At 36.4% G+C, this 20,735-nt stretch overlaps 1 protein-coding gene across 5 annotated transcripts in view; it reads right to left on the bottom strand.

The window, feature by feature from the left end:
• The window catches only part of STXBP5L (syntaxin binding protein 5L), a 4,174,867-nt gene that overhangs the window by 309,176 nt on the left and 3,844,956 nt on the right, over nt 1-20,735 (bottom strand). For all 5 annotated transcript variants that reach the window (XM_044071514.1, XM_044071515.1, XM_044071517.1 and 2 more), the window contains one exon: nt 12,002-12,172. In XM_044071514.1, the coding sequence (XP_043927449.1) occupies nt 12,002-12,172 (171 nt within the window). The remainder of the gene's footprint in view (nt 1-12,001; nt 12,173-20,735) is intronic.

Genomic DNA, 20,735 nt, shown 5'->3' with positions numbered 1-20,735 from the left:
TGTTAATGCTGACGATGGGGACATGTTGAGTTTACTTATTCAACAGCCCAATGAAAGGCAGTCAGCTTGAGATGCTGCTGCGGCTTTACTGCCACATGTTAAACATGTTGGGCGAGGTGGGTGAGTAATATTTTAGGTTTCACTCCTATTGACTGTTAACTGCTGTTATTATTTAACAGTTTATTTGGTATATTGTTTCATTAGTCATTCATATTGGAAACTTTCCTGTTATGGATGAAATGGATAATTTCTGCCTTACTTACTTATTGGACACAGGGCTTCTAAAATGTTGTCTTGTATGTAAAATGTATGTCCTAAACATCGATAGAACAACATGAACTAGTTAAACGTCCTATAGTTGCCAGTAGTGAAAGTACTGAGAACCTTCTGGAAACCAATCATATACTTCTTGTTATAAAAATGATTAAAAACCATGAAACCGAGACTGATCATAATATTATTCACTGTGTGGTTAGTGCTCAAGAGTTTGATCAAAATATTAAATCTGGTTTGACACAAGTTACAGAAACAAAAGATTATATGGTGCAGACAGTAAACTCTTGGGGAAAAGATGTTCCAAATACTGTTTTACCATTTATTGGTATTGTTGCTGTAGACGATTTTGAATGAGATAATTTCTTAAATTGGGTAAATGACTTAGATAAGTAAAACTGTTTAACCAGTTTGAATTCTTTGAATAAGGAAGCTAATTCTCAGAGTACAAAATGGTGTTTCAGGGAAAATAAAATACAGGAAACTGATAATGAAAGTTGGAAAATGGTTAAGAAGAAGAGGAAAAAAACAGGAAGGCACTTGGTGGAACTTTACTAAATAACAGTAGAGACAATTTTGGAACTTATAGTATACAAGATTCCTCATTACTAGTGAATAACCATATAGTTAATATCAATCATTCCAATTAGGGGAACAAGAAATTCTCATGACTGTGGATTCAATGCTTAGAGGCCTAATAAATTTATTTCCTAAGTTTAAGAAGGAAAAGATCACAGTTTCATGTTTAAGTGGTTGTACAATAAGAGATAGTAGGATGGCTTTATGGAAATTAAATGCAGGGAAAAGAAAACATGAAGTAATGATAGAAGTTGGTAGAAATAATGATGTAGGTAGGACAAATGAATGGGCCTTTACTTCTGATATTAATAGCATAATATGTTTAAGTGAAACCTTTAATTTTGTCATATCCTTTTGTGATATACTGTATTCCCTGCACCATGTTACAATAACCTTTTACTTAAGGCTACAAGGAATTTTGCCAGCACTATTAGAAGGGAATGTTTCAAAAACTCTGTTATGGTTGCAACAAGTTGGGAAGAAATGCAGTTTAAAAAATATTTTTTGGTTAAGACCTTTTACATCTTAGTCATGTTGGTAACAAAGTCCTAATTAATAAGACTGTTCGGTCATTTTTTAGAAGGAACAAAGGGCAATGTTGTAGAGAGCTAAATATGCATTCTATTTTGAAGTGCTTTTTAAGCAACACTCGGGAGTTTAAATAAGTACTTTAATGATTTTGAGGCCAGGGACAAGGGCCATAATTATGATATAATTTTTATTACCAAAACATGGTATAGTGAGCTGAACAAGACTGAGGCCCTTCCAGGTTTCTCTGGACATCACCTCTTTAGAACAAACAGAAAAGGGAGTAGAGTTTCCCTATATGTCAGCTGCTGTTATAATTCATTAACAATGGTTAGTTGTACTGACTCAAATTATCAGGGTTAACATTACGGGAAAGGTTGTATGTTTGCTGTTGCTCTCTTGTAAGATCTCTTTCCTTATTTAGTTGTGATTTAAAAGTTTTTACTGCAATTCCGGTGAAATATTCTTTCCAAGGATATGATATGATATGGTATAACTGAGGGTGAAAAGAATGGTGGATTGGTAAACTCGACAGGCAGAGGTTCAAGATAATTCCTGATAATATATAACAGATCTGGTATTTCCTAAGATCTGCTAGAAGGAAATATGAATATAATTTAGCAACCTATACCACTGGTAACAAAAAGGCTCACTTTAGGTGCCGAATGAGTTATAGGGTGGATTTTTTTCTGTCAAACATTAGTGTTACCAAGGATGGTGTAATATTCACAGATGCATCTCAGTTGGTAGATATATTTGCAGATACGTTTTCTACCTTGTCAAATAACAGCTCCACCTTGTCCAGTTTATTTTTAACAACCACAGTTATATCTGACCAGTTATAAACCAGGATATAGTGGTTCTGCACTATGTACAATTAAACCGTACTCAGCAGCTGGTCCAGATGGGCTATGCAGTTATTTCTAAAATTTCTAAAGCACTAGAATCGTGTCTATGCTGGTTATATCAGTTTCGTTTGTATGTAAGCTTTTCTTCCACAGATATGGAAAACAGCTGTCATATTTCCTTTTTAGAAAGACAGTAAAATTTGCACATTAGATATTTATTGCCTTATAAAGTTTTACATGCATTATTGGCAAAAGTTTTTAAAGAATTTTATGCTCATTAATGAAAGAAGAGCCATGTTCAACCCTGGATATTTTCAGCATCGGTTTACTCAAGGGAAATATTATCTGACTAACTAACCTGTTAAGTTTTAATTATAATATCTGGAAATCAGTTGATGCTGCTTTATCGTTTGATGTAATCTACTTGGATATGGTAAAGGCATTTGCCTCTGTTCTCCATGCAGAAATTAAGATGACCTTATTTAAATTTAGCATCAACTAATATATAATAAAGTAGGCTGTTAGCTGGCTGACTGGGAGAACACGAAAACTGAAGACAATATTTCTAAAGAAAGGATGTAACAGGAGTCTATCAGGGTTTGTTCTTGGACATTTGTTATTCAATCTGTTTATGTCTGAATTCCCAACTCAAAATAAAATTTCAGACACCAAGTGTGCAGATGATATTAAAACTGGGGTGATTATTAACTCTGTTAACTATCAAGTTACAGGGCTTCCTGTATACCATTCACTTACGGTCTTTAAATAAGAACATGGTCTTCACTGCCAGTTAAAAAAGGTGTTGCATTTTGGACCAAATAATCCTTTTTTTCCTTAAGCCTTGGATAATATTTTTGTAACACGTGAAAGCAAAATTAAAAACTGAGGTCTGGTGGTGGACTGTAGACTGGAATATGAAGACAATTTAATATTTGTAATAAAAAAGTTCTGCTGTGTTGTTATAGGCACTCTACACACTATCTCTAACCATGATGAAAAAGTTTTAATACACCTTTACAAGGCTATAGTAAGACTGCATATAGAATATTGTGCTGCCTGTGTTTACCAGACAGAAATCATAAGTGTTTTATGAGACAGACTGATGGTGTTAAGAATTATAGTTATAGAAATTGACTTGAATGCCTGTCTTTGTATTCCTTGCATTATAGATTGATTAGAGGGGGCCTCATTCTTGAATATAAATGTTTAAATAATGCTGTATTATCAGCCACTTTGTGTCTGAAATTCATTCAGCACAGTCAAGGTACCAGAAATATATATATTTTTTGTAAATATGTTAGTGTGACACACTTCATTTAAGAAAAGCTCTTTTTATCACAGGGCTGAGAAACTGTAGAATGAGCTCCCTATAGACATCAAGAAGTTCTCTAGTCTTAATATATTCAAAACACTTATTTACTATTGGTTTGATAAGATGTTTAGTTCTTAGCACAGCTGCAAAGCACATTTAATTTCTATGTTGAGGTTCTGAGTTTGATAATCACCAAACACTGAACAGTGAACCAGAAAACCATGTGAAAGTTCTAAGAATCCAGATAGCATCACTAGGTCTTCATGCAGGTTCTCCTGGAGCATCAGCATATAAGTTTTCCCCTGTTTTGAATTAACTGTTGTGGTGTTTTACTAAATTTGACTAAGTTCTTTTCAGTTAGACAACAAAAAGCTACAGCAAAAATTCATTACCTGACCTGGCTCTTTGACTCACAGGGACAAAGCCCTGGCTAAGATCCAGAAGTCCTGAATATTATTAGTTATTCTGGTGCTGGAGAAGCTAGCTGGGATGTGGGTGAAGGAATAGGGGAACGGTACATGTACTCAGGCAAACTGCTGTGGTTGATCCCTTGTGATGACTGGGGAAGCACGGTGAGGGGAAGCCGAACACTGGTTGAGTCTCACAGGGACGAGTGGATGATATCTCACAGCACCCATTGCATGCCACCCCTTGGAAAATTACTGACATGCTCAGGGGACAAGGTTAAGTCAAAGGGGGAAACCATTCCTTTGGTAGCAATATGATGCTGACTCAGGATTCCACAATCTTCTCACCTGCCCTGAACATGGTCAGAGATATTCTGAGGGAGGACAGACAGGTTCAGAGGACCCAGTGGGTGAAAAAAGGTTCATGGAGCAGTGGATAGTCAGCTGTGTGGGGAATTAAAAAAGGAATTCATGAATCTGGTTCATCTACAACAAGCTCCTCACTGCCTTCCATGCTTGTTACAGGACTAAGGGATTGGCTACTGATGATTTGGAGACCTACCCGATATTCTGTTACACTGCTGCATAAGCAGGTAGAGGTCTGCATCTTTAAACCCATCTGCTTCTAGCAAATGGTCTGGAAAACTGAATCTGCAGAACTTTGCATACCAACTTTCTGCTGAGCCTTGGTTAATAGAGGTAGGCAACACAGACTACCATTAACTTGACCCCCCCCCCACCCCCGGGTCTAGATATTAAGCTTTGACTGCACCAAACTTCTTTTTGTTGTGGTAGTTCTTTGCTGATCTTAGTCTCACTCCTGATTGTTTTTATTGTTTGGCTTACATTCACTAGCCTGAGAACAAATAGGGGACTGCTCAAACCCTGCTCATTTACTGGCAATCAGTGTTCTCAATCCACCCTCCTCTGGTGTCCCATACCCATCTTTCATTCCTTTCAGCTTGTTAGCAACTGTATCTGTACCTGTATCATACCACCTCCCACAGGCATTGTCAGCAGTCACAGCATCTGCTATCCCTCCTGAACTATCAACTGTGATCAGTGTAAGTAAGCATATACCATCAGAATCATAGTGACTATCAATTATTCTGGACACATCCTTTAAGATGCTAAGTATATATAAAACTGATTAGCTTGGCATGCATCCTTATTTCCGATACACAAATGCTACCAATTTTCAGACACAATAGAAAGTGCAGCCACCAAACATGCTCCAACATTGTAAGTGAGTTGCATACATTTCCTTTCTAAATGACTGCACCTAAATTACCTAGTCAAGGCATATTGTCTCATCGGATATCCTCTTCTATGCTACTCCCTTCTGGTATCCCCTCCTTCCTCACAGAATCCATCACAATTGCACTAACATTCCAGAATCCTGAATCATGGTTTGCTCTGTTGCTATCCCAATCCATTGTCTGTAGCTTTAGATAAAGCTACTATTGCATCCTACTCGCAATGGGCAATGCCAATATTCTAAACGTTCTATATATCCTTAAGATAAGGTTTCAGCCATGGTATCACCTCTTGTTTTTTTTAAGACATATATGTCAGTCTTCTTTAATTGATTTTTATATGGATCCTTGTACAGATTTGTCACTGCTGTATTTGTGACCTTTGAAATTTTTTTCTTCGCTACTCTAATACCCATAATCTGGAAGGGGAGATTCAGTGTTTAAAAATGTACACAATTCTCCTTGCAAAACTTTAGAAGTAGCTCATATGGATGGATGATAAGTTCTGACTCGTTATGTTTGGGGAAGTGTCTCTTATTCCTTCTAGGTATGTCATTTGTTTATCCTGCTCCTTCGCACACTGTTTGTCTTAAGTTTATCTTTAATAACTTCACACAGGTGCTGTCATCATTTGTTATTAATAACCAGGGCTTAGAAACAGCTCAAAGTAGCTTGCCTTTCTCTGATCTGCTAAACTAATGTTAAATGATAAAGTGTGATTCTTGAAGAGAGCTCCATCTAAAAATATTTAATTAGGCAGCATGTGTGCATCTTAGTTTGGTACTTTCCCATTGAGCTGCATGTTGCTGGGTACCTGTATTGGAAAATAAAATAACTATATATCTGGGATTGCTGTTAATTACAGTCACACATATCAGTTACAGCTGCTAAGCACATATCTTGCCTAAAAGATAATAATACATGTTTATTGGGCAGTGCTCCAGCGTTTCCCATTTACAATAGTGAGCCACATGTGTGGTTTACACTTTTGAAGTGCGTACTTCTCATCTACGTCTTATGCTGATAACAAACTGATGGTACTAAGCTATAAGTCATTTACATTCGGCAAGCACAGCTTCGCTGCATTCCTGTCATCATATTAACCTTGTGCCTAAGACTATTATGCTGCCCATTGCATCTAAAATTCTGGAAGTGATTTCCAGCTGCCATACATTTCACTAGTATTGCAGTTTGCAAGTTGCTGATTTCTTTTACCACTCCATCACCCTTTAATATGGGTAATGAAATATATTCCTGCACACCATCACCCTTTAATATGGGTAACGTAATATATTCCTGCACACCATCACCCTTTAATATGGGTAATGAAATATATTCCTGCACACCATCACCCTTTAATATGGGTAACGTAATATATTCCTGCACACCATCACCCTTTAATATGGGTAATGTAATATATTCCTGCAATCCATCACCCTTTAATATGGGTAATGAAATATATTCCTGCACACCATCACCCTTTAATATCGGTAATGAAATATATTCCTGCACACCATCACCCTTTAATATGGGTAATGTAATATATTCCTGCACACCATCACCCTTTAATATGGGTAATGTAATATATTCCTGCACTCCATCACCCTTTAATATGGGCAACGTAATATATTCCTGCACACCATCACCCTTTAATATGGGTAACGTAATATATTCCTGCACTCCATCACCCTTTAATATGGGTAATGTAATATATTCCTGCAATCCATCACCCTTTAATATGGGTAACGTAATATATTCCTGCACTCCATCACCCTTTAATATGGGTAACGTAATATATTCCTGCACTCCATCACCCTTTAATATGGGTAACGTAATATATTCCTGCACACCATCACCCTTTAATATGGGTAATGTAATATATTCCTGCACTCCATCACCCTTTAATATGGGCAACGTAATATATTCCTGTACACCATCACCCTTTAATATGGGCAACGTAATATATTCCTGCACACCATCACCCTTTAATATGGGTAATGTAATATATTCCTGCACTCCATCACCCTTTAATATGGGCAACGTAATATATTCCTGCACACCATCACCCTTTAATATGGGCAACGTAATATATTCCTGCACACCATCACCCTTTAATATGGGTAATGTAATATATTCCTGCACTCCATCAACCCTTTAATATGGGTAATGTAATATATTCCTGCAATCCATCACCCTTTAATATGGGTAATGAAATATATTCCTGCAATCCATCACCCTTTAATATGGGTAATGTAATATATTCCTGCAATCCATCACCCTTTAATATGGGTAATGAAATATATTCCTGCACACCATCACCCTTTAATATGGGTAACGTAATATATTCCTGCACACCATCACCCTTTAATATGGGTAATGTAATATATTTCTGCACTCCATCAACCCTTTAATATGGGTAATGTAATATATTCCTGCAATCCATCACCCTTTAATATGGGTAATGAAATATATTCCTGCACACCATCACCCTTTAATATGGGTAACGTAATATATTCCTTTCACTCCATCAACCCTTTAATATGGGTAATGTAATATATTCCTGCGCTCCATCACCCTTTAATATGGGTAATGAAATATATTCCTGCGCTCCATCATCCTTTAATATGGGTAATGTAATATATTCCTGCACACCATCACCCTTTAATATGGGTAACGTAATATATTCCTGCACACCATCACCCTTTAATATGGGTAATGTAATATATTTCTGCACTCCATCAACCCTTTAATATGGGTAATGTAATATATTCCTGCACACCATCACCCTTTAATATGGGTAATGTAATATATTTCTGCACTCCATCAACCCTTTAATATGGGTAATGTAATATATTCCTGCAATCCATCACCCTTTAATATGGGTAACGTAATATATTCCTTTCACTCCATCAACCCTTTAATATGGGTAATGTAATATATTCCTGCACACCATCACCCTTTAATATGGGTAACGTAATATATTCCTGCACACCATCACCCTTTAATATGGGTAATGTAATATATTTCTGCACTCCATCAACCCTTTGATATGGGTAATGTAATATATTCCTGCAATCCATCACCCTTTAATATGGGTAATTAAATATATTCCTGCACACCATCACCCTTTAATATGGGTAACGTAATATATTCCTTTCACTCCATCAACCCTTTAATATGGGTAATGTAATATATTCCTGCGCTCCATCACCCTTTAATATGGGTAATGAAATATATTCCTGCAATCCATCACCCTTTAATATGGGTAATGAAATATATTCCTGCAATCCATCACCCTTTAATATGGGTAATGTAATATATTCCTGCAATCCATCACCCTTTAATATTGGTAATGTAATATATTCCTGCACTCCATCATCCTTTAATATGGGTAATGTAATATATTTCCTGCACTCCATCACTCTTTAATATGGGTAATGTAATACATTCCTCCGCTCCATCACCCTTTAATATGGCTAATGTAATATATTCCTGCAATCCATCACCCTTTAATATGGGTAATGTAATATATTCCTGCAATCCATCACCCTTTAATATCGGTAATGTAATATATTCCTGCACTCCATCATCCTTTAATATGGGTAATGTAATATATTTCCTGCACTCCATCACCCTTTAATATGGGTAATGTAATACATTCCTCCGCTCCATCACCCTTTAATATGGCTAATGTAATATATTCCTGCAATCCATCACCCTTTAATATCGGTGATGTAATATATTCCTGCACTCCATCATCCTTTAATATGGGTAATGTAATATATTTCCTGCACTCCATCACCCTTTAATATGGGTAATGTAATACATTCCTCCGCTCCATCACCCTTTAATATGGCTAATGTAATATATTCCTGCAATCCATCACCCTTTAATATCGGTAATGTAATATTTTCCTGCACTCCATCATCCTTTAATATGGGTAATGTAATATATTTTCTGCACTCCATCACCCTTTAATATGGGTAATGTAATACATTCCTCTGCTCCATCACCCTTTAATATGGGTAATGTAATATATTCCTGCACTCTAACATCCTTTAATATGGGTAATGTAATACATTTCCTGCGCTCCATCACCCTTTAATATGGGTAATGTAATACATTCCTCTGCTCCATTACCCTTTAATATGGGTAATGTAATATATTCCTGTGACATCCAAAGAAAGGACAGTTTCTTGCAGCTTTCTCTTATAATGAACAAAATTAAAGATGAGTCAAAGTGACCAATTCTCTACCTGCAGAAGATACTCTGTTTAGAATGGTCTTCCGCTTTCTGTTTGCTAACTTTTCACCACTCATCCTAATTAGTTGATAAACTAAATTAATTATTTGTATTTTTGTATGAAAATATTTACTATTCAATAAAAATCAAGCTAAATAATGCTTCAATGCCTCCTGCTTTGCTACATTTCTTATCCAGTCAAATGTATTGAGATTATCCAAGACAGTCTTTCAACTATGGAGCCTGGCTACGTTTGACAACATGCTCTAGTTGTGTCCATGTATTTTCTATCCTTTCCCATAAGTAATTGTTTTATTTTCCCACTACAGAGATTTGACTTACAGATGTATAATTTCCTTCTTCTGCCTTGGTTTCATGATTATTAATGGTTTTAAAATCTCTTGTCTTCCAGTGTTTGATGTGAATGTTGAAATATGTCTCTAGTCTTTGATTCCAGTGTTTTCCCTTTATGAATGTAATCTATGAAAGTCTCTAGGTCTATCTCCATGTATTGTAAAAGGCTGAGATGAAGTATATTATACTTCATTGTACTGTGCACCTTAAGTCCTAAAAGTTCTTAAGGATCCATTTCACCTGTGAGCAAGCATGGAGTAAATCATGTAAATATAGAATGATTTTTTTCTATAGTAAAGTAACATTCTGTTATTCTCTTGAAAATACAGAGGAAATGCAAACATGCAATAATTTGTTTTTCATTGTTGCTTTTTACAGCTCTCCTTTCTCATTAAAAAATGTCTTCTCTGTATAATTTACTTGCAAAACATAGAACATAAACCTGCAAAAAGAGAAGTTAGGTGCTTTTCGGGTACACGACTCTAAGTATAACAAGCTTCGATAAGAAAGGTCCATAATCCAGCGCCTTAATATTTCCAAGGCTTATACAGCTACAGAAATAGCAGCCACCATAGAACTGTATCAGGGAAACCTTCTATGGCTTTGAAAGCCCACCCAAATAAATAAATAAAAGCAAAAGTGTGACAGAGTGACGTTTCTAATAGCTTTTAAAGGTGCTGGTTGATGGGAGGTGAGCTTTGCTTCTGGCCTCTGTCTGTACAGCATCATTAAGCATGTTAAAGCTTTCAAATCTATAAAGCACATTGCATTCGTACACTTTTTCTTTGACTGTAGTAAACTGGGCAACTAACTCTCCCTATGTATTACAAAGAATTATTATCACGTCACCCAACACAAATCATACTGCTTAAGAGTTCCCAAAACAAATTCTAAGATTTGCCTCTTCAGGATCTTGAGGAGAACTTCTTGGAACCCATTTCTGCAGCACATAAGAAACTGGTTTATGACTAATAACCCAATCAAAATCCTCTATATTAACTTACTTCTTGCATATTCTTAGCCTGGTTTGCTGGGTCTTTGCTTTTGTGACTGCTTTTCTTAACTTTGTCTAGTTTAATTATTACAGATCTCTTTCCTGAGGTTTCTCTGACTTCATATGTATCTACAGTGGTACTTTTTTGATTCAATATTTCCTGTATTTCAGCTGAGTAGCCTTTGTTCCTCAATAATGTATTTCTGTTTCTAATATATGGCATATTTTGTACAATTCATACTGTGTGCTCTTTCTGGAAGCAGTGAGTAATTTACAACAAAACTGATGCTGATGTAAAACTAGTTTCAAGCATATTTTGTTAACCAGTAGAAAATAATCTGCATGAATTGCACTTTCTTGTGAACTTAAGAAGTAATGCTAGAAGTTTAATATACTAACATATGTGTTTGTTGAACTCTGCCACTAATGAGTTCCTCATTTCTGCAATATAAAATCATGCCATACCTCATGAAAATATGAGTGACTGTCATTGGTTTCAGCAATGCCTTAAGATGCATTTCATGGAATAGCCTTTCCTTATGTTAAACAGCATTCATCATTGCTTTAATTCCAAGAATGATGGTATTTTACCATGCAGCTTGTGGATGGTTTTTTTCTTTTGTTGATTTTAACAAGAAACAAATATATTGCACAAGAGTTAAGAGCTGCTATAAAGAATGCATCTGTCTAAAAATAAAACTTTAAAACTATAGTTACTGAAAGTTAGGATGAATAAATATTTTCATGTTCAGAAAGATGTTTCATGAGTTTAAAACTTAGGTCAAAAATTATACCATTAACTACAGGACGGTCTTAATAAAGGAAACGTGTACCTGTAAAACAGAAAAGCAGATTAATGATGCAAATGTTAAAACCTGACTTGAATATTTTCTGGGGTTAATTCTCTACTGCAAGTTCAATGTAAAAGCTTAAATTATCCAAAAAATACAAAAATGAGTGCATGCAAAAATATTAACATAATGCAGGATTAACTGTGTAATAACAGGAGTTAGTATATCTTCTCTTAAAATATGACATGCTCACATATAACAAACTGATAAACATGAAAAAAGGATGAATATATGTTTAGTGCTAGGTTTCTCTGTGGTTAAATATATTTAGTTCCATTAAAATGTATAGGTTTTAAACAAACATTGAAATATTTTGATTTATAACAAAAAATCATAAAAAACATACAGGCACACACCTTCTGTTGTGACAGGGAGGGATATTTCCATGCATGCTGCAGACTGTGCTTTCCGAAATGGAGGCCTTCCTGGAGCTCGACGATTTACTTTAGTTGCATCTGCGCTGGAAAGACGTTTGCCAGAGCTACAGGGCTGAGATGTTGGACTTGTGCAGTGTCCATTAACGTGATCTGAAAGAAGCACATTAAGCTCTCTGGTTAAATAAGAGCCTCTAATTACATACATAACATCATAACATCATATTCTGAAAATAATATAACTACAGAGTATGTTGAAATTCTCTCAGGATGCATTACTCGTTGATAGAAATTATACACTGGCCACAGAGAAATAACATTATTTTAATTGCTTTGAAAATGCTAATGTAGACAATCATTGCTTATTTCTACAGGATAAATATAGCTCTTAATAATTATACCTTTTGTTGCTAGCATATGGCATTTATTTATGCTTTTAAAACATTCCTTTTCTTTCTCTTTTGAAATGTTTTATATTGAACCCGTCTTTTTATTTGCATGACAAATTCTCGATTCTGACCTTCTCTAACTCATCATCACAGTTAAAATGTCTCATTCATGCATGCATAGCAATTTCTGCAGGCCTTCATACATCTTTCATTTCAACTACAAACATCTCATCCCATTATATCTTGGTTTGTAATATGTGTCATGTTTCTTCCTTTGTGCTATGTGGTATTCTCCATCTCATTATATTTCTATAAGAATTACTCACACATAATTCTTCATTAATGTTTAATATCTCACATTTTTTATTTAGTTTCATGGATTTGTACAGGGTTCACCTGGATTAAGAACGGCATTGTATCTTACAGGGACTTCATAAAATTGATTAGGGTTATTAGCTGTGCATCAGAGTGATTTCATCTCAGCTTATACAAAAGTATAGTTGTTTAAGTAAACTTACCATAACAGTAGGTGTTTGAATGACTGCTGCTGCAGCAGCCTTAGCTATATGGGTTATATGCTGAGTTTTCAGAATCATGATGTTACATAACAATGACGTTCAATTAGAACAGGCTATCCAATCTCTCAAACAATATTTCTTGATTCGAGGTTATAGAGAAAAAGAAATTGATATGTGTATTATTAATGCACAGAAAGAGAGACAGGGTAAATGTAAACCTTGTTAAACAGGCATGACTGGTGAAGAGGTAGAACAAGAAAAATAAGGATGGATAACACTCTTAGGGTTCCATTGTCATAGTCTAGTGACATAAATACATGTTCTAATATTATAAAAAACAATTGAAACTATTAATAAAAACTGCAATAATGAAACTCTATCCTTGCCTTCTTTATTGATCTGTCAAAATCCTTTGACATGGTTAACTATCAGCTCCTCATAAACATACTCAAAAACCTGTCATTGGATGCACTTGCTATACAGTGGTTTCAGTCCTACTTAAATAGGCAACAGGCTGTGCTATGGAAAAATAACTTGTCTTCCCACCTCCCAGTTGCCCTTGGTGTCCCTCAAGGCTTCATATTGGGTCATCTCCTCTTCTCTATCTTTACAAATGACCTATATTCTGTAATACCACAAGCTACCTCTATCCAATATGCAGATGATTCCACACTAATATGCTCAGCCGCTTCTCCATCCGAACTTCAGTCCCTAACCCAAAACATCTTTAGCAAACTAGAGAATTGGCTTCTACACAGATGTCTCATCTTGATCCCAAAAAAACTAAAATGCTACTATTCACTCCCACTCATAGGGCCACCCCACTGGACTTTACTGTTACATCTAGCAATGAAACTATCATATCTCCTGATCCTACCACTAAACTACTCGGGGTACTAATTGATAATAACCTCACCGTTGAGCCTCACATCAACAACACTATAAAAACAGTAAACAAAAAATTAGGTTCCCTCTACAGGATCAAACCCTTTCTGACTCCACTAGCCAGAACCACTATTGCCCGTACCCACTTAATCTCAATCCTACTATATGCATCCCCTATTTATACTAAACTGTATAAAAGCAATCTGAACAAGCTGGCTATCTCCTACAACAATATTGCCAGATTTGCAACTGGGTCAACCTATAGAACCCATCATTGTAACAATCTTAATCAACTAGGATGGTTAGAGTTGTCAAATCTAATACTATTGAACCAACCAATAGTTGCCCATAAGATCCTCTATCAACCAACAAATACGCCAATACTCACTAACCTTATCACCCCCTACAATAATCTCAAGACCCTGCAATCATCAAACAAACTACTGGTACAAATAGGTAAAACCAACAGTTTGGCTGAAGACTCTTTGTTCTCTAATACAGTGGGTAAAACCTAGAACACCCTCCCTAATCACATAACTTCTCTTTCCTCAGTTACCCTATTTAAAAGCAAACTGAAACCTTACCTTAAATCACATTGGTTATGCCCCTGTGCTAACCCAGACTGACTATCTACTTTGCCCCTAGACACTAATCTCCCTACCTGTATAAGCTTGTTTACTTATCTACTAACAATAATGTGTGTGTGACTTTAGAGTTTAATAGTGTCATTGCACATATTTTGTATAAATATTCATAGCAATGTACTACAAGTATTTTTATTTTTTTTCCTTATTAATAAATTATATGCAAAGAAATGTAATGATTGCCAAAACATTGCAATTTACCTGTGTTTTTATAAATATTACTCTGCTTGTGGAGCTTTTCTCCCCAGGTCTCCACTGAAAATGGGCATATATCCAGTTGGACCAGCCCGGTCAACAAATGTAAAATAAAAATAAAAATAAAATAAAATATTTTAACTACCATTGAAGAATTAAAAGGTGTTAATAGGTGATGTACCTCACTTTTCCTTCAGGAATAATGTCTTTAAAAAGACATTTATGTTATAGATCATATGGACATATGAATGTTGTTGAATCTAGCAGGGCGGGTACATATACCTGTAGAAATTGTACAGCATGTCATTATATATATACTGGAGCTTATTTTACACACCCATATGTGAATTTTAAAATAGAACTCAATTTTTATGTGATTGTAAGACTAGAAATATAATATTTTTAGTTTTTGTCGAGCATGCTACGTTTTTTGCATAGGCAAGAAGAATCGTTCCCTCAAAGAAAGAATTTTAAAGCAATATAGGGATATCAAGAATGCCAATGAGACTAATGCCTTGGCACAACATGTTTTAAAGGAGGGAAATGATCATGTTTTTAAGTTCTTGGTATTAGAAATTGTAGAAGATGGGATAAGAGGGGGAGATATTAAAAATTCAACAGAGATGGCTGAACAGAAATGGATACTCTATTTTAATGCTGATAAACCACATGGTTTAAATGGTATGTTGTCCCTGAAACCATTTTTAAAAGCATGACCATTAAGACACTGAACATTATTAATGTGTTAAATATAACAAATTTCAGAAGTAACAGTCATTCTATATAATTATGTTTTTATAGAGTTTTATTTGCTTGTGTTTTATGCATATTTGCCCCACATTATTACATACATTTTTAATTATATATTTTTTATAAATATATATATATATATATATATATATATATATATATATATATATTTATGTAATATTATCTTTAAGCACTTAACAGATGTGGCTGTTTTAAATTACTTGGAGTTTTTTTACTATGTCAGTCTGAAGAAGTGATTTGGATTATCGTGAAAGCACTTACTTTGTTTTACATAAATGAAGAGAGTGTGTTAGGGCTGCCATGTTGGGATGGTAATTTTACTTTGTTTGAAGTTCTACTATTATTTACCACTGCACCTGTATCTTGGTCTTGGATATTCATCTGTTTATAATTGGAAATGAACTTTATTGAAAGAGAAAAAAGGAGGAAATGGAGTATTAGTATTAATATTAGTATTAAGAGGTGAGAGAGAATGTTTAGGATAGGTAGAAGGAAGAAGAGGGAGAGGTAGAGGACAATGAGGAGATTCTAGACCAGTAACCGAGAGTATCCATTTATCCACAACACCTTTCTCCCATGGAGTTGGGATGTCACTGCAACACTGACAATCATCTAGAGCCAAGATTTACACCACTGGGTGGCTAGCCTTGCTTTCATAGTTCTTCTACACCACATACTCTCTCACATACACACACACACACACACGCACACACACACACACACACACACACACACACACACACACACACACACAAGCACACATACACACACTCACACCTATGGCCAGTTTAGAGTGTCCAATCCACCTACTGCATGTTTTTTGGAATATGGGAGGAAACCAGACCACCCAGAGGAAACTCAAGTGAATGCAGGAAGGACATGCAAGAGTTTTAATTTATATATAATAAACCCGAAAAACACACTTGTAAAAATTTAAAGTAAAATGAAACCAAGTAAATATTGGCAGAAAAACGTTTTATTCAAGATATAAACTTTTTATAAAATTGGTAAGCGCTTTCATGGATAAACCACTTCATCAGACCTTCTGAGTTTTAATTTAGTTACAAACTCAGACAAGTTGATTGACAGTTCTGTGAGCCAATCTACAGGTTCAATTCCATGGGGGCGGAACTTCCAGACTGGCAACAGCAATAAGTCTTGAAATACAACTACCAGAATGGATGGAGCAGGTGCTACTAAGGCGGAACTAACAACTGATACTGACTGTTGTTTTGTGAATACGGATGCATTTCTAAATGGAGTTGGAGAAGCCAGACCAAAAACTGTTTTACCAGTCAAAGAGACTAGGGGGAGTAAAGACAAGGGCTATGAGGATGAGGGACCAGACGACATCAGGGCCATCAACGGACAATTAAACCGGTATGAAAACAATGACTTTAGTATTATTAATTTGTCTGACTTTGATTTAAATTCAGTGCATAAATGAGTGCTTACTCTGGGGCTTCATTTTGTGCCCACTAAAAGGGCAGACACTGTCCGAACTTTGATATAATTAAAACAGTACACTCGGAGGCTGAACTTAAATTTTATTTTGAAAAATGTGCAAACAGGTGTTTCTAAATATGCTAAACCTTCTTGTTATAATCATTTGTTGTCAAACACCTTAAAAGTGTTTGAGAAAATATGCAAAGGTGAAATTAAAGGCATTTTAAATAATGGTAAACATTCTAGATACTACAAATTAAGTACAGAAGAAATGAAAGGTTTGTTAGAGATGAATAACAAGAACCTCAGAATTATGAAGAGTGACATAGGAGGGGGGTTAGCAGTAATGAATGCAAACCAATATAAGAGCTGTATGTTGAAACTATTGAACAATGAACATGAATATAAAGAAGTGTGTTTTAGTGACATACAGAAATGTTTTAAACAAATACAAGTTTTTTGTATGATAATTTGATGAATTGCCTTATTGACTTTGAAGTTTATAATTCGTGTTTAACTGACAAACCTAAGATAGGAACATTGTTTGGAATTCCAGAGGTCCATAAAGAATGAATGAATCCCCCATTCAGACCACCTGTTTCTTCACCTTGTAAATCCTGTGCAATGGTCCAGCAATCAAGGAGCCTCAATCCTCACCACTAACACCAGTGAGGGGTGACCATATAGGGAAAGGATAACAAATACACAAACAGTAAAGCACAGTTTCCCTTAAGAGCAGACAGAGATCACAGTCAGTCTGGGGCTAGTTTCTCCCTTTCTCTCCAGGTCCCCAATAAGACTCCCCACTGGCACAGCTATAGGGTCCAGATCTCAGCCTACTGGGCAAGCTAAAACCTCCAGCACCCTCTCTGTCCAACCAGTGCTTTGTGTCCCTACCCAAGTAGCTGACACACACACACTTTGAGGTACGAGTTACATACAACCACACAGACACTCCTGGGGAAGGCTGGCACAGGTTCTCCAGCTGTGCCCTTTTTACCCGGACTATATGGTAGTACCACTTGCTACTACCCACTGATATTTACCAGCAAGTAAAAGGCCCTTATGAAGGGGTGTCGAATTATACTGTGCAATATTATTATCCAAATGGTAAGTGTGACAGAACAGCAAGGTTATTGGAGGGGCCTTGCACAATATCACTAAATACATGCAATGTACTCTTAGAGCTTAAATTATCTGTACACAAAACAGCCACAGCTGAAAGGTTTAAAAATATTTAATAATAAATAATAAAAACACAAGGCAATACTTCTTACTACACGGTGCTTGTCAAGAGTTCAGAGATCACAGAGAAATACTTAAAATAATAAAGCAGAAAAGTTCTGACATCAATACAGAAAAGAATAATCTAATCTTCCTAGCTCTTAGCTATATCTAAGAAAAAACACAGTTCTAAAATAAACTTACGTATAGAACTCAGGCAGAGTGCTGGTGAGTTGGATGTTGTCAAGGCATATGCTAAAATGTTCTCTGATTCCCTCTCTTTAAATTGATAACACAGTGCTACTTCACATTACATCATTCTTAACAATTTTCTGGTTTTCCCAGGCTAACAGAAATTCAGAGGTTAATAGCCCCTTTGATCTTGCAGCTGGTCAGGAAGCCAGATCAATAAAAGGCATTATACATGCAAATTCTAGCAATTAACTCTGGTCTCAAAACAATAGCCAGAATTCCTTCATCCAGACATCTCGGCTCCGGGTTTTAGATCAAAATATTATACGGGTCTTTAGTAGCAAATTGAAAAATCCTTTACACAAATACCTAAATCTCGACACCTATAACGTGAACCACGAAAATCCCGAAAGCACTAAACAGCGAAAAATAAAATATCAAACTGTCATAGCTGGCCAACCCCACCACCCGCTACATACTACCTACCTAAACAAAATAAATAAACCACATACATACACTAACCAAACCCTACTTCTAACCTAAAGTAAAGCACCAAAACCCTACTTCTAACCCTACACTAAACCCCACATACACAACTAACTATGCACTGTCCTTAACCCCTCCCTAACCCTAAGGTTCGTAACTACCACACACGTCCCCTACAGACATACACCCCCCCAAAAAAAAAAATACACATACATACATTTAACAAAACCCTACTTCCAACACTACACTAAACCCCACATACACAACTATCTATGCACTATCCTTAACCCCTCCCTAACCCTAAGGTCCATAACAACCGCACACTTCCCCTACAGACATACACCCAAATAAAATAAATAATACACATAAATACAGTTAAATAAAACCCTGCTTCTAACACTATAGTAAATCTTACATACATTACCTATCTATTCACTTACCTTAACCCACATCCTAACCATAAAGTCCTATCTATCGCACACTTACCTTACGGAGGTATACCAGAGACGGGCCAACCATTACACTTCGACATTTAAATTTTCGCTGTTTTGGACATTCGGTGTTTCCGTATTTCGCATAATACATGTCACTCTTTTCATATTTGCGATTATGGTTTTTCGATCTAGTAATAGGAACCCAATTATATCCTGCTTGACTTATCAGCTTTCCTCCAGCAGAGTGCAGTGTGGTTACATTTTTGAAGTTCAATCTTGAGCAAACAGAACAAGCATGTGGCTTACATTAATATTTACAAATGACAGAATTATCTATAAAATTCTATCTGACTAGGTGGCAGCCTTCACCTATATTTACTATTTACACATCCCCCCCACCCCCCCGGAGAACTCAAGCTAATTTTTCAAGTGACCCTTGAGAAATGTTGCTTGAGAGGGTTAGGTCTATTTGAATATACCTTACCCCATTCACTGTCTTGAGAGCCCATCTGTGTTGGCATTGCTAATCCCACAGTGGTGCTGCACTGACATATCATATGCTTGCAACCCTAGGCTCCATCTTAGCAACTTGGCATTTTGATGGCTGGCTCTATTTAACCATGTTAGGGAATTGTGATCTGTCACTATAGTGAATTTTGTTCCATAGAGATAAGGCTGAAGTTTCTGCAGTGCCCACACTGTGGCTAGACATTCCTTTTCTAAAGCTGCATAGCATTCCTCCCTGGATTGGAGCCTATAACTGAGATAAACCACTTTGTGCTCTTATCCCTCTGAAGAAATCTGGCTAAGTACAGCCCCCACCCCATGGTTCAAAGCATCCACCTGCACAACAAATTCTTTGCTGTAATCTGGACTGGCTAACACAGGGGGTCCTTCCAAAGCCTCCTTAATCTCCTGGAATGTCTGATCACATGCTGGGGTCCACACTACCTTATCTGCCTTGTTCTTCCTTGTCAGGTCTGTGAGGGGAGCAGCTATGGTACTATAACTGGGGACAAACTTTCTGAAGTACCCTGCTGGTCCTAACAATGCCCTCACCTGCTTTTTGTTAACAGGTGCAGGCCATGCCTGAATGGCTTCCACTTTGGCATGTTCTGGCCTGATTTTACCACTCCTTACTCTATGTCCCAGGTAGGTAGGAGACCTCTGCCATACCCACCTGACATTTGCTGGGCTTAATGGTTAACCCTGCCCTCTGTAGTCTGCCCAGCACCTCCCTGAAATGTTGATGGTGCTCTTTCCATGAATGGCTGTAGATGGCGATATCATCTAGATAAGCAAGGGCAAACCCTCCTGCTCCTGCTAGGATATGATCTACCAGCCTCTGGAAAGTTGCTGGGGCACTTTTCATCCCAAACGGCATTTTTTGTGAACTCATACAACCAAAAGGAGTCACAAAGGCTGACCTCTCTCTAGCACTCGAAGAGTGCACCTGCCAGTAACCCTTGGTAAGATCAATGGTTGTAAGATACTTAGCCCCACCCAGCTGCTCTAGGGCCTCATCTGTCCTA

The sequence above is a fragment of the Protopterus annectens genome, chromosome 5.part0 (genome assembly GCF_019279795.1).
Source record: "Protopterus annectens isolate FY-2018-M chromosome 5.part0, PAN1.0, whole genome shotgun sequence".
NCBI classification, from domain to species: domain Eukaryota; kingdom Metazoa; phylum Chordata; order Ceratodontiformes; family Protopteridae; genus Protopterus; species Protopterus annectens.
Note: the sequence above shows the minus strand (reverse complement) of the source record. Positions and strands in the feature narration are given on the sequence as shown.